The 16,122-nt window shown below is 42.9% G+C and overlaps 1 protein-coding gene across 1 annotated transcript in view; it reads left to right on the top strand.

Annotated features, from left to right (window-relative positions):
* The window catches only part of SPHKAP (SPHK1 interactor, AKAP domain containing), a 164,361-nt gene that overhangs the window by 36,946 nt on the left and 111,293 nt on the right, over positions 1–16,122 (top strand). The window contains exon 2 of the mRNA XM_030217134.1: positions 8,447–8,558. Coding sequence (XP_030072994.1) covers positions 8,447–8,558 — 112 coding nt within the window. The remainder of the gene's footprint in view (positions 1–8,446; positions 8,559–16,122) is intronic.

Below are 16,122 nucleotides of genomic sequence, written 5' to 3'. Positions count from 1 at the left end.
AAAGACAGTCCCTGCTCAAAGAGCTTACAGTCTAATAGACAAAAAATAAAGTAAGCAAATCAAATCAATTAATGTGTACAAGAAGGAGGAGAGGAGGGTAGGTGGAGGCGAGTGGTTACGAGTCAAAAGCAATGTTAAAGAGGTGGGCTTTCAGTCTAGATTTAAAGGTGGCCAAGGATGGGGCAAGATGTAGGGGCTCAGGAAGTTTATTCCAGGCGTAGGGTTCAGTGAGACAGAGGGCGTGAAGTCTGGAGTTGGCAGTAGTGGAGAAGGGAACAGATAAGAAGGATTTATCCATGGAGCGGAGTGCACGGGAAGGGGTGTAGTGAAGGACGAGTGTAGAGAGATACTGGGGAGCAGCAGAGTGAGTGCATTTATAGGTTAGTAGAAGAAGTTTGAACAGGATGCGAAAACGGATAGGGAGCCAGTGAAGCGACTTGAGGAGAGGGGTTGTATGAGTAAAGCGACCCTGGCGGAAGACGAGACAGGCAGCAGAGTTTTGAACCGATTGGAGAGGGGACAGGTGATCATACAAACGTGCATGCAAGGCGATGCACAGCCGTTTTCCAACCCGATGCACAGCTGCAGATCCTACCTTTATCGTCGAAATTTTAACAGGTGGCAGGAGTTGTCGGTACTGCCGAGAATGACAGCCACGGTTCTCTACCTGATGCACAGCCGTTTTCCGACCCAATGCAAAGCTGCAGATCCTACCTTTACCGTCGAAATGTTAACAGGTGGTCAGGAGTTGTCGGTACTGCCTAGAATGACAGCCACGGTTCTCTACCCATGTGTAGAAACAGAGATGATCACAAAATGATGTTTTCAGATAAGATCCCTGCATACAGTACTGCTCTCTCCTCCTAATCTGCACATAGCGTTATCTCCTATTGGTGTTGCATGGAACCATCACATTCTAAAACTTCCTGGTTGCCATGTTTTGCAGACTCCCACCCTCCCACCTTTTTGTTAAAGAAATTCAACCAAGGAGCTCATATACCCACAAAGGGTTTTGGCAAAGGAAATCCAGCAACCACTGATAACTCTGCTGTCCAGAAAGCCATTGTAACACCCCCCCCCCCCCAAAAGGTGCATGCCGGTTGCTCAACACCAATGGGATTTGGGCCACCCTTTGTGCTCGGTGCTGTTTCCCCCCAGAAGTTAGAGATCCAGACTCTCCTTCACGTTACAGAGAAAGAAAAAAAAAAAAGCAAAGGCTACCTATCTACTACTTTCATACACACAGCTTGTCTTCGTGTATGAAAGCCGCCTGAGCACGCACAGAGCAGCCACTATTAGCGATTGGTTGCTCTGCACTTGCTCAGCTGAACAACTTGCTTCACCTCTATGAAGGAAATTGCATGCAAATGAGCTAACAGTGAGCAGTGCATTTGCATGCGATTTCCTTCATGCATGCCCGGCTTTTTCAAAATCGGATTTGTAGTAATGGGATCGGTAAAGTAAGGGCAAATTGCTGGGAGATTAGTGCTTCTAGCCCTGAGTCCTCCATCTCTCAGTTTTTATACACTACAGGAAAGTATTTGCTATAAAACTGCAACAATCTCAGGACCCAGTCAGTGTCTTGCTGTATTCATATGAGACGACAGACATTATCATCTGGATTCTATATATGGGGCCAGATTCTGTATAAGTCACCCAAAAAATCAGCAATGAAAAAAACCACGCTTAGTGTTATTCTATAAACCTCATCTAAAGTTAGGCACAGTTTATAGAACATATGTAACAGCCGTCCTGTGACTAAAATTTAGGTGCACCCACATATGCCAACTAAAACCTGGTATAAGTGCCCACATCTTATTTAGGTGCGGTTGAGCACATTCTGTAACAGTGCACTTGCCCCATGGCCATGCCCCTTTTGTGATCCACACATTAGAATTTACATACAGAATATGCTTAGAAAATTGCGCATGTAAATTTTAATTAGTGCGAAATAGGGCTGATAATTGCTTGTTGGCCAATTATTGGCGCTAATTAGCTTGTTAATTAAGTTGCATGTATGCTCGTTAATCATGTACATGCCTACAATATTCCTATAGGCACCTACATGGTTAGCGTGCTCTAAGTGCAGGTGCACTAAAAACACTAACGTACCTTAGTAAACAGGGCCGTAAGTGTATGTGCATGGAGTTATTTTCAAAGGGAAAGTATGTATATAGGTTTCCTTTGAAAATTAGTGTAACTTAACATGCATACTGCCACACAAGTTAGATAGCCTGTTTGAAAATTACTCTTCTATGGATAAGATTGCTAAAATTGAAATGCTAACCTGGTCATAATTGAACAAGTGATTATTAAATGAATTTATTTATCTATCTATTTATCTATTTATTTATTTATTTATTTATTTATAAAACTTTCCATACTGCCGTGACTAGCAGAGCAGAACAGTGTACAGGCTAAATCAAAAAGAATAGGAAAGGAACTCCATTAAAGGATAGGAAAGCATAACAATCACACCAGAATTCAATCTAAAGGAAAGGGGAAAAAAACAGGTAAAGGTCAGGGTGGGTAGGGTTTAAACGTTTAATCAAATTTAACTAGGAAGCAGGGTAGAATTTTAAAAATATGTAGCTAGTGCTTAAAAAGCCAAGGGGTACTTTTACCAAACTAGGGGAAAAGGGCCCTGCAGTAGCGGCAGGGGCCTATTTTCCTGCTTGCCAGAGCCCTTTTTACTACAATGAGTAAACCCCCCTCCCCCCACATGGCCATGCAGCAGGGAGCACTTACTGCCACCCATTGAGGTGGCGGTAAGAGCTTCCGCAGTAACCTGGAGGTAACTGGACAGCACACAGTGATGCCCAATTACTGCCGGGTTACCGCTGCACTAACCATTTCCGGACTTTTTATGTTTCCCCAGAAATGGCACGTTGACCCAGAGCTACCACTGGGAGCTGCGTTGGGCCAGCGGTAGTCCCGGAATAGCATGCGGTAAGCCCACGTTGGGCTTACCACTGCTTCATAGAAGGGCTTCCAAATTTTTAATTCAGTCTTAAAGTTCTTAAAAGAAGTGTTCACTTCAGTCCCTTGCAAAATGCAAACTAAATCAATGAGTCCATTGGTTCAGTTGCAGAGTACAATGTATCATGATTTGGTGTGCTGGTCAATATTGTTTGATGAAGAGTGAAGGACAAATCAATACCATCAGGTCATGGTTGAAATTACCCAGCTGTTTGTAACTTAATCAAATATACCATAATGGATGGCAAGAACACTATGACAAGACATAGATGGGCTTGTTAAACTCATTCCTCCAGATTCTATATAGGTTGCCCAAAGTTGGGTGCGTAAATTTGGGCCGGATGCCAGATCTACGCACAAGCTAGTCAATGAAACGTTAACAATAATTGGTGTTAATTGACAATCATTATGATTTATGCATAGATCTGCCCTACATCCTATTCTATAATATTCACACCTAAGTTTTATGGCACACAATTCGAAAGGAGGTATGACCATAGGCGGGGCATGGACGGGTCAGGGGCATTCCCAGAATTTAGGTGCCATGTTATAGAATAGTATCATTTATGAGCTCAATCACTATTGGTTGTGCACCAGCATTTATACTAGGATTCAGCAGGCATTCAAATATTCTGCAAAGGGTGCTCTGTGCAGAACACACTTTGAAGAGTATTAGTTTAGCATGGATCTTCCAGACATCTATCTTTGGGTCAGTACAGGAGAGGCTTGATAGATTCACAAGCAGCAGAGGTGCAAGAAAAATGCAGATCACAAAGACAATGTTTCTTTATATCACAAGGTTTTATTAAATGTAGCCACATCAAGCTTTTTAATACAACTAAAACCTTGCGATATAAAGAAACCTTTTCTTCATGATCTGCAATTTACTTGCACCTAACTTTGGGTGCCATTTACTGAATCCCCCTCCCTCTCCATTGTGGGCACTTGGATCTCAGTGACAAACATGACATAGGTCACAGAACTTAACAGCAGGACAATCCCTTCATAAGATAAATTTTAATAAATAGATTTCCATGTCAAATTATCCTTCTGAAACACTGCAGTATGTGTACACCACTGTCTTTTATAATGTTCAATTAAGTTTCTCAAAACATTGGCTTAAGGTTTAACACTCCAAATCCCAGAAATAGTTCATAATAATGTGTCCCTTTACACATAGCTATGCAAATTGGCATTAGCCTTAGGTCATTATTTTTAGATGTATACACAATAGACATAAGCATGGTTGGTAAAATATATTATGCATAAGCTTCTGAAGGCATATAATATTCATATGCAGATCAACCTCCATCTAGAATTGATAATTTTTGTTTTATCGTAATGTGGTGCACGATTAAACATTGATCCATGGTAATGATTTTTGCACTGACTTCCAGGCTAATAAAAAGAATTTCTAACATGTCAGATGTGTAATTTAAGTGAATTAATTGTAGAGTGATTGTTATTTGCATTGAGGGACAAAAGACTTCATGTAACTCATAAAGCTAGAGTCTTTTCTAAAACTATTATCTTGCATTGCCTCAGGTACCCATTAGATTGTATGCTCCTTAGGGTAGGAACATAATATAGCTGAATACTTTTGTCTAGGGTCCTTGGATTATATACATTTAGGAAGAACAGTTGCAGCCATCCAAGATGAGGGTGCTATAGCAGACTGGTTTACATCAAGGAGGTTTGATAACAGGAGATGGCATGAGCCTATCTGGTCTATTATGTGGGTTGAAGCCAGTACGTGGAGCATGTCACCCTAGCAATTTCATTGTTTTGGGTGTATCAACATGGCAGTGGCTGCATTGGGGAGAATTAAAACCTCCTTGGGTGGAGTGGGTAGAGACTGGTATCAGCCTTGTGACATCATGCCATCTCCTGTTATCAAACCTACTTGGTTTACATCTCCATTTTTGGCAGCATCTCCCTGTAGTGGTAGCACTATGAAACTACCACTAGGGACTTTGATTGCCATTTTTAACCTGGGCACCTGCCCCCTCCCCTTATTACCCACCAGGAAGACCCCCAGTAGAGGCTGAGAAGGGGTGGGGATTTCTTGGAGAAGGGGGTCAGGGATGGTAGGGGTAAATTTTCCCTATAATTGCTCTTTAGAAGGCTCCCTGAAAGCAGGCAGCAATATTCTAGTGGCCTGAAGAAAAGATAATGCTATTTCAAAGATGGAGTTAAACACAAGCTGTGTTATTCATTTTGCTTAACAGTGAGCTACTTTGCATGCATTTGCATTCTTCATGTCTCATTAATACTTAACATGTGATTTACCAAGTGTTTGTGTTTGGGTAGGTTAGCAGCCATGAGGTTTCTGGGTTTAGTGGATATGTGGAGTAGCATTTTACAAAAGAGTCTAACTCAGACTGTGGATGTCCATCTCACATGTATTTTAAAACAGGATATACAGCCTGCTCTAAACTACATGTGAGCTAGACGTCTATGTGCTGGAAATGACCAGCATGAACATCCATTGTGTTATGTTATGTTATGTTATGTTACACTGGGTTTCTATTCTGCAAATACCTTAGCAGTTCTATGCAGATTACACAAAGTCAAGAAGACTGTGTCATTTCCCCTGTCATACCTGGGAATGCTTGTTTTGTTCATTTTTATTCGTTCCATATATCATCACAGGAGCAATGCCATTGAGAGGGTGTGTTCTTTGCAAATTGTATGCCCTAATATTGGAAAATATTATGTTTTTTCCTGCTCATTTTCATTTCTTAATGACATGGGATCCCATATTGTTGCACATGACAACCCATACCTATTAATAGTGGGGTACAGGGACCAGGTCCAGGACCATTTTCAATTATGTTGAGGGTGTTAAAAATGTTTTCCAGTTATTTGTTACCATTTTCATCTCCACCACCTCCCGCGGAAGAGCATTCCAGGTATCTACCACCCTCTCAGTGAAAAAGTACTTCCTGACATTATTCCTGAGTCGGCCCCCTTTCAACTTCAATTTATGCACTCTAGTTCTACCACCTTCCTGTCTCTGGAAAAGGTTTGCAGATTAATACTTTTCAAACAAACCTTTTCCAGTTATTGGCAAGGAGTTTTTTGACACATGATTATAGTAGTCACTAAAAGCTAATTACCATAATCTGTCATTGGCAGAGGCGGTAGGAATCCTTTGCGACGTCTGAGGTCTTTTTCTCCTGACATTATAAATTTTTCTTAGTGGGCTCTCTGTAGTTTGTAGTTCACTTGTGGGTATCATTTGTGATATAGTGTGAACAGTAACAGCCATTTTTTGCGTTTGAGGGTTTTAGACTGTCATTTCATATCTAGAGTATACCAGTTTACCAAGTTTCATAGAAAACTGCCAACCATGGTGATGTCAGAACCCATAGCTTCATTAGGGATCAATTTACTAAAGCCATAAAACAGGCTTTGAAGCATTGTCCTATCATTGTTAGAATGTTGCATTATTTACTAAATCTCTGGTATCTGAGAACCACTGTTTGATAAATCCTGCCAAGCTTTTCCTTGTGCTGTTGCAGCCAAGAACTTTGCATGTTCCCAGCTTTCTCAACATTGGACTGTGGGACTCCCATCTCAAAGCTGCTAGCTTAAAGGCATCACAAGGCTCTGTAACGCGTACTCCCACCCTCTGTATAAAATTCCTTCTGGCTGTTGCAGGACTAGCAACCCACCCCTCCCCCTCATTCACACACACACACACATACACTAAGCACCCAAATATGAAAAAATGTGACCTCTATTAAGCCTCAGTACTGGGCCCCAAATCTCACCCTAATTGAAGGATATAAAACCATGGGAATTGACCCCTACACCTCCCAAGCCAAGCCACCCAGCTTACCCCAGATGCCGTAGGAGTCCTTTTACTAAGCTGCAGGAATAAGGGCCATGCAGTAGCAGCAGGGGCCATTTTTCTTTTTACCGCAATGGGTAAAAAGCCCCCCAAAATGGCCATATGGTAAGATAATTCATACCGCATGGCCATGCAGCAGGGAGCACTTACCACCACCCATTGAGGTGGCAGTGAGGGCTCCCACGGTAACCAATCGGTAACTGGGCAGCGTGCGGTGATGCCCGAGTAACACCAGGTTAGTGCCACACTAGAGAGAAAAGTTTTTTTATGGAGCGATGGAAATGGCACACTCTCCAGCCAGAACTATTGCCGGCGGCCATGTTGGGTCAGCAGTAGTTCTGATTTAGCAGCAGTAAGCCCACGTTGAGCTTACTGCCACTTTGTAAATGACCCTCTCAGTGACAAAAAGTGGCAGGACAGATTCCCACTCACTCCCACTCCACTGTTGTGATAATACAAAATACCATTAGCTGACTCCTTGGGTTTCTACAGTGGGACAGCATTTAGCAGCTGGTTAGGGCTTAATAGAATGCCCATTTTTAAAAAATATTTAGCTGATAGTTGGGGAAGACAGAAGACCAGAGACATTTACTTTATCCCCACAGGCCACCACTGATTTTGAGCAGGGAAATGGGGGGGAGGGCACATTACAGAACCTTACAGTGCCTCTAAATGTCACCAAGGGAATATCGCCAGGCATCTTATCCTGGCAATACTTCCTAAGGGGATATTATCTATACTGAACTGAAATAAAAGAGATGATAACTGATCTGCTCAATAATATCACAAAATGCAAAAAAAAAGATCTGAGATATTAGTAAGTGAAAACTAAATTGACAACCTATAAAGTTGTTCAGTTTGCTCAAGACTGATTGCAGTCTCTTCATTTAAAGAGTTTATGTTGCATGCTATGAAGAAACGTTATTCAAACAGCACATATTAAACTCCTGAAGAAGCCACTGAAATTGGTGAAACAGGCCCTGTTGGGTGTTAATAAGTGCCATTACTGCATGAACAATTTTTTTGCATTGCTTTTCCACAATAGTTTGGGGTTTTGGAGCACCTATATTGACGTTAAACCTTTTGGAGGTTTGTAGACTGATGATTGATATTTTAATCTCAGTTCAGTGGACCTTTACTGTTCTGTTTGAAAGGTCCCTCAGGTCTTTCCCTCTAATTTTTTAAAACACTGAACAACTTTATAGGTTGTCAATTTTGTTTTCACTTACTAATATCTCCAATCTTTTTGCATTTTGTGACATTAGCTACACCCCTTGAGGTGTAGCTAATTTTCTCAGAGTACTACAGATTTTTCATGCAGTGCACTACTTCTTAGCATGTAAATGAGTTCTTTTGCATGCATTTGCATTTGATGTGACTCATAAGCGTGCATGCATTATGCTCCATCCAGGGGCCAGGAAATAATGTGCCAAAAATGAGCAATAATTGCAAATTTCATGTGTGTTAGTTTTCAAGATAAGTGTACAGCAAAATAGCATTATCACACTTTAATGAACAGGATCCTATATTTATTTAACTTTGATGGATGTATATCTTTGCAGTTCTTTGACATGTTTAGTTTATTGGAATCTGTCTTTGCTTTTCCTTCAGCAACTTTGAGTCCCCACTAATGTATGAGGTCTCCGACCACCAGATGAGCAGCTTCAGCAATACAGAGAGCTCAGTAAGCAGTCTAGGAAGTTCCGTGACAGCATGTAAGAAGGTATGTTAGTTTACTACTCCATAATGATTGAACTACCTATTATTGACTACTTGTCCAAGTTTTATATAATAGCTAGAGTGTGTGCCATGCTCATCTCTTAATACCACTATTACTCAGAGGCAGCAGAGGCAAAGAATAAGATAGCAACCCCTGCCTCCAGGTACCCAAAAGAGGAGCCCCCTGAAACCCTAGTCAGGGACGCCCTTCTTTTTTCCATTATCGGCCAAGGACGCCCATCTCCTAAGCTACACTGCCGACACACCCCTGTGAACTTTGGTCGTCCCCGTGACAGAAAGCAGTTGAGGGTGCCCAAAATCAGCTTTCGAAACCCACTATACCCACTATACCCACATGTAAGTGTCCCCTTCACCCATAAGGACTATTGTAGTGGTGTACAGTTGGGGGTAGTGGATTTTGGAGGGCTCAGCAGACAAGATAAGGGAGCAATGGTGAGATGTGTACCTGGGAGAATTTATATGAAGTCCACAGCAGTGCCCCCTAGGGTGTCCCATTGTTTTCCTGAGGTGTCTGGGGGACCAGTCTGTTTAAAATGCTGACCCCCCTTCTATATCCCAATGACTTAATTTTCTACGTTTTTCACTTAGACTTTTTTTTTTTTTTTTGAAAATCATCGGAAAAAAAAACATACACAGCACAAAACCTTGTTTGAAACATATTTTCAAAAAAAAGATAGACGTTTTCCTTTTTTCGAAAATGACTTTCTTTCCTATTCGGATTTTGGAAAACGTCCAAAATCGGACTTAGATGTCATATCGAAAATGCCCCTCCAAATGTCCTTCCATAAAATGCTGAAAACATTCTTGATGAGTACTGCTTTTAATAACTACAAAATATGATTCAACTGTTAATGATATTATCTGTCTTCAATGCTTCTCTGATAGTAATATGTCTTTTAGCGTAATTTAATAATCTATGCTTACTATTAACTTAACCTTTTATTGTTAGTCAATGCTGTGTATTGCTTGTAAGCCACGTTGAACCCCAGCCAATTTGAGATAATGTGGGATATAAATATCATAAATAAAATAAATATATATACACACATACATATATACACATCCCTGACCCTGTATCATGGCATTAAATATAAATATATTGTGCATCCACAGAAGTCTTCCTTGCACCTAAGGGGGCAGATCAAAACTAGGGCATTTCCCCATATGATTCACCATACCAAAAAGTCTGATTTTGATTTTGTCTCAGTAACAGCAGCATAACCCCTCTCCAGTAGCAGGTATATTGTGAATTAATACAAAGTCCTACACAAATCATTCAAGACCTATAGAACAAATCTATCCATTACAGCACCAACAAGGTCCTTTCTAAGAAAAGGCAGCATCCATACACTTATTGGGAAAATGCTAGATTATTATAGATCACTGTAGACACTCATTACTATCAGATTACCTGGCTTCAATCCCACATGCTGAACACAGATGGACCCTCTCCAAATACAAAATATGTGACCATAAACTCAAAGTAAAAATATGTAGACAAAAATTAACTTGAAACCCCAGGAAGCCAGACTCTGCATGCAATGCAATACCAGAGAAATAAAAAGAGATGCATTTCCTCCTGTACTGTGCAAAATATAAAGACAGCAGATGTCATTTCCCAATCACTAACTGAAAAACATTATTTCTATCTTATTGTCTTATTTTCTAATCATATTGGTCCCAATCTCTGGTTCTTCTTTTCTCTGTGCTCATTATCCAGAGCCCCCTGTTGATTTGCTATTTTTCTCACCTCCTGTCTTCTTCACTTCCTCCCCTACATTCATCTCCTACATTGCTCCTTCACACTCTTCCATTTATTTTTGTGCCTCTCAAGCAATTCATATTTCAATCCTCCTCACCATCCAGTCTTCAAGCTCTCTCTTTATTGCTTCTATTTACAGCTTTCCATCACTCTCTACCCATGTCCAACATCTCCCCTTTCTCTTCACTTCCCCTCTAACCATGTCAGGCATCTCTCTTCTCTTCCCTTTTCCTGTGTCTAACAACTCTCTTTCTTGTCCCTTCCTGCCCCCTTTCCATCTCCCCCTTGTCCAGTATTTTTCCTCAACACCTTTTCCATGCTCTGCCATCCTCAGGCCAAAACAGAAAATGATGGTATAGGGCCTAGAACAATCATGCACTCAGCATCTTTCCTGCCCCCTCTACCATTACATCTTATGTCAGAAGGGGAGAAAAAATATGAGCTCTGAGGCCTCACTCAGTGGTAGCCATGCCCCTGCTTATCCCTTCCTACTGTCACAGCCTGTAAGGCACTTCTATATCAGATAATCACTAAATAGCAAATATTCTGGACTCATTTGCTAAGGATATGAGAGTATCTAATTGCCCTTAGGCTCTGCTGACAGGCTGTACCAATGAAAGGAATAATGCCAAATTGGAAATATATTATTTATTATAGCTATAAAACATAATAATATGGCAAAATGCAAAGCAAATTACAAAACTCTGTACACTACCAAAATAAACTGATTATTACACCAATATATATATATATATATATATATATATATATAGTAACCACAGGTCTTGAGTCTACCAATCAGTTGCAAGCAAAGACCAGAGCTAGCTAAGCCCTGAGCCATATGAAGAAAAATCCTGAATCTCACCCTTGAGGTTCCCTTAGGTTCAGAGTCCAAGGGAGTGATCAATCAGCTCTTTCTGTTCAGGCTCCAGCAGATTTCCTGTGAGCCCCTGTAGATCAGGTGTTTGTCCAAAGTCTCTATCCTGTACAGCTGGTTACTCAGTCTCTGGGGAAGCCACCGGCCCACGACTGAATTTGATCTCAGCACAAGGAATCACAGTTCACAGATGTTTAGGAAAAATTAGTCTCCAACTCCTCAGAGAGAGAGCTATACACCAGACAAACGTCTTCTCTTCTCTCTATTCTCTTTTTCTCTCCTGCCCAGCATTGGCATTCCTCTGGGTCCAGGTGACAGCTATGGACCAATCACAAACTGTGTACTTCCATCCAGCACAGTACCCACAGTCATAACTATGAGGCCTTATGAGCTTCCAGCAAGAATATCTTATCAGTCACAAGCCTTATGGTAGCAAACTCCCCTCCATGGATGTACCGGAGACTGCCTCCGTGAAAACTGCTCTTCTGTGCCTGTCAGGAGAAAAGGTGGATGGCTATTTCACATAAACACATGTCCATGGATGGTAAAGTCACTAGCACAGCTATGCCAAGAAACAGTTTTCCTTTGTAGAAAGCTGGTAAATGTTATATTCAGGCCTCAGGCTGCAGAATTTAAGAAAAGATGGTTCAGTCCTAACCAGCAAAGGTGAAATAACAGGAAACGACCCCTATAGGCCACTGCCATGCTCTGGCCCTCCCGACTCACAGTGGGCCTAGAGGGACTGTCCCACAACCTCTTCAGGGGTCCAGTAACCTTCCCATCATGACAGGCCATGTGTGTGGCCATCTCCCTTCTGGGCCGCCACAAGCACTGACAGGAGCTGGCTTGCTCAGGTGCGCACGCACCAAGAAGGACACTGCTAAAGGCACTACTGCCAAAGGCAGAGCTTGGTGCCCCCAATGACATCACCAGCCTGGGGCCATTTCAGGCAGCTGAGTTCCCTCTACTGTGTCTTCGCAACAAGTCACCAAGTACCGGTTTCTATGCTTTGCTCTAGGCCCTGTCTCAAGTACTGCCCTGTCTCAACGTCCTGTCTCCAAGCTCTGTCCAGCCTCAGTGCCTTGTCACCAGCCCAGCTCTGTGTTCCTGTTCTTTAGCAGAGCTACTCCAGGTTCCAGGTCCCCCTGACCTGCCCCCCAAGGGCTCTTCTCAGAGCTACTCCATGTCCCAGGTCCCCCAGGCCTGCCCCAAGGGCTCTTCTCAGAGCAACCCCAGGTCCCAGCTCTGCCGAGCCTGACTCCAAGAACCCTTTTCAGGTCCATTTGTTGGAGAGACTTACCTACCATCAGCCAGGACCCTTCAGACACTCACCTTCCCAGCTACGGCGCAAGGGCTCGCTCACTTTGAGTCGTGACACCTACAGCATAAAATGTGACAGATTTCAATGTTGATACATTTTAGAAACTCAGTGGGGTCAATATTCAACAGACATATCCAGATAGAAACAGCTCCTACCTGGATATAACCCTCTGACCGAGTCCACACCAGGATTTTCAGTGATATTATCTGGATATTGCTGCTGAAAACCCAGACCTGCTGCCTTGCAATATCCGGGTAGTGCTGGCAGGAAGGCGCTAAGGCAGACCTGGGATTAGCAGTGATATTCGGTCTGCTAGCCACCAAATTCTATAAGTGTGCCAAAAGTTAGGCATCCAGTTGGGCACACCGTTATAGAATAGAGCAAGTTATGCACATAACATAATGAACTAATTGGCAGTAAATTGGCAAGTAATTGGTGATGAATACTAAAAACTGACATTAATTTGCAGTTGCACACATAACAGACTTATGCCTCTATTCTATAAACAATTCGCCTAACTTCTCTCACACGCTAATGCAAAAGCAGCTTTAATGTGGGAGGGGCATGGGGATGTTAGGGGCATTCTGATAACTCTTGCATGCACTTTATAGAATGGTTGCATTTACTCGCCCAGCTTCTGCATTTAGGCATGAACATTTACATAGACATGGCATATGTGGTCGAGCCTAAAGTTTGGTGCATATAGATTTATGCTAGTATTTATTTATTTATTTGTTTATTTCGGTGAACTTGATATACTGCCAAAGACCTACACATAGGCGTCTAGGTGGTTTACAATACCAAAGGTACTATACTAAAAGCACAATACTAAAGTAAATAAGGAGAGGGAATAGGACAAAAAAGGAACAAGAGAGTGGGGGAGGGGGGAAGAGTAGTAGGGTTAGTTGAGGTGGTTGATTCCTTAGGTTGAGAGGTAAGTCGTTCCATAATTTAGGGCCAAGGTACCTGAAAAGCAGAGTCATGAGAGATGTAAAGACAGAGGTTTGAAGGTGGGGGTAGGGCCAAGAGATTGTTGCCAGCAGAGTGAAGACTGTGGATAGGGGAGTAAGGGAGGAGAAGGTTATTGAGGTAAACAGGGGTAACAGGGGACCGAGTTTTATATACAAGCTGTTATATAACAGTTAGGTGCAAACCTCTGCCGTTATACACTATTAGCTTGGTGCCCTCTTTTTTGGTGCATAACTTTTAGCAACAGTGAGGGGTTTTATAGAACACTGCCCCTCACCCTTAAGAACAATCTCTTAGACAGTCTGAGCCACCTTAAGAGCATTTGTCCTGCCCAGGAGGAAGTGAGCTGGAAGGAGAGGTGGAGCCTAAACCATTAAGTATATAAGACAGGGCCTTACTAAGGTTAAGCAGACCCCGAGAGAAGAAGGAATCGAAGCCCCATTGAATGCCACCATCACCTATGGTTAAGAATTGTTACCTGGCTGAGGTAAACCACTTTTGTTTCTTGTTTTAGACTGACAAGCCTTGCTTTGAGGTCTGGCTGGAGCCAGACCCTAGTACTCAGAGAAGAACCAAGAAAGATTCACAGGCTTTGTTTGGGGCAGGGCCACCCTACCAGCCACAGACTGTGTTCAGGCCATGCCAGCCTGAGGCCCGCTTAAGACTGCTTATTGAACTACAGAGGTGTTCTATCTTTTGTTCCTGGTCCAGTGACTTAACAGGCAGGGGCGGACTGACCATTCGGGCAATTGGGCAGTGCCCAAGGGCCCATAGACTCCAGAGGACCCAGGGGATCTGCCCAGTTGCTCTTGCCGGCTGCTGCAATTGCCCCCGCTGCACACTACAACCACCCTGGTGGTCTAGTGGCTGCCAGTGTAAACTACAGCTACCCTGGGCCCTGGTGAAGTGGTAATTCTCCCTGCTGCTGCCTGTGTCCTCTGGCTGGCTCCATGGTTTAAAATGGTGACTGCAAACTCTTGCGAGACTACCTTGAGAGGTCGCAGACACCATTTTCAACTGTGGAGCCACCATGGGCAGCAGCATGCTTAGCGGCAGCATGGAAGAAGGTGGGAAAGAGGAGCCAGAGGGACACACTGGGTATGAAGAGGGTAAGAGGGTAGAATGGGAGATCGAGGGACATGCTGGACATGGAAGAAGGTGGAAAGGGAGATTAGAGTGACATACTGGGCAAGGAGGAAGGTGGGAATGGGAGATCAGGATAACATTCTGGATACAGAGGAAGATGGGAGGCGAGATTGGGGAGAAGGAAGGTGAGAATGGCGATTGGAAGGGAATATGCTGGATATGGTGCAAGGGGAGTTTGAGGGGCATGCTGGGCACAGAGGAATGGGGGAGGAGAGATTGGGGAACATTCTGGCCTGGGTATGGAGGGGGTGGAAAGGGAGATCAGAGGGCATGGTGGAAGCGGAGATCATGGGACATGCTGGGCATGGAGGAGGGTGGAAAGGGAGATTAGGGTGACATGCTGGGCACAGATAAGTGAAGGCAGAAGGAAAACTCAGGGAGTGGTGCTGGAAAGGAAGGAAGGTGGAAAGAGATCATGGAGATGATGGATAGGAACGAAGGTGGAAGGGAAAACCAGGAAGAGATGCTGGGTAAGAAGGGAGGGAAAGACAGGAGAGATGCCTGGCATACTACTACTACTACTATAAGGAGAAGTGGCCTAATGGTTAGTGCATTGGGCTTTGATCCTGGCAACCTGGGTTCAATTCCCACTGCACCTCCTTGTGACTTTGGGCAAGTCACCTAACCCTCCATTGCCCCAGGTACAAAACTTAGATTGTGAGCCCACTAGGGACAGAGAAAGTACCTGCATATAATGTGTACAGTACTGTGTATGTCTAGTAGCACTATAGAAATGATTAGTAGTAGTAGTAAGGAAAGGAAAGAGAAGAGAGGGGATGTTAAAAACGGGTGAAGGAAAGAGATGGAGCGCTAGGTAGAAGCAGTAAAAAGAGGGAGCTGGAAGACTGAGGATGAGAAAGAGGGATAAAATTTCAGAGGCAAAAATAAAATGTATTGGAGGAAGCCGAGAATGGAAAAATCAATGTCTGAGTGGAAGAAATTAAGAAGATAGGAGGAGAGAAAAACATGGCAAATAGACAAGAAGCACTGGACAGCGATCTAAGAGAGATAAGAAGGAGCAGAGACTGGGACCACTATGCTTAGAAAAATAAAATTACCCGGCATAGAGGTAGAAAAATAATTGTATTTTCCATTTATTGATTGCAGTGTGTCAGTTTTGGGAACTGACATCTGCGATCTTTATATTTTGCACTGTACATAAGGAAATGCAACATTTTCTATTTCTCTGGTGTTGTTCTACATGTAGAGTCTGGCATCTTGAGCTTTCAAGCTAATTGTTGTTTACATATTTCTACTCTTAGGGGCCCTTTTACTAAAGCTTAGTATGTGCTAATGGGAATTAGTGTGCGCTAAGTGCCCTGTGACCCATAGGTATAAAATAGGATATACAGCATTTAGCGCTGCTAATTCCATTAGCACTCGCTAAGCTTTAGTGAAAGGGCCCCTTAGTTTGTGGTCACTTATCCTGTATTTGTGTTTGAAGGTGTGACCAAGGCCCGATATTCTGTTAG

Source organism: Microcaecilia unicolor, chromosome 10 (assembly GCF_901765095.1).
Source record: "Microcaecilia unicolor chromosome 10, aMicUni1.1, whole genome shotgun sequence".
Lineage (NCBI taxonomy): Eukaryota > Metazoa > Chordata > Amphibia > Gymnophiona > Siphonopidae > Microcaecilia > Microcaecilia unicolor.
This window is presented reverse-complemented; position numbering and strand designations above follow the sequence as displayed.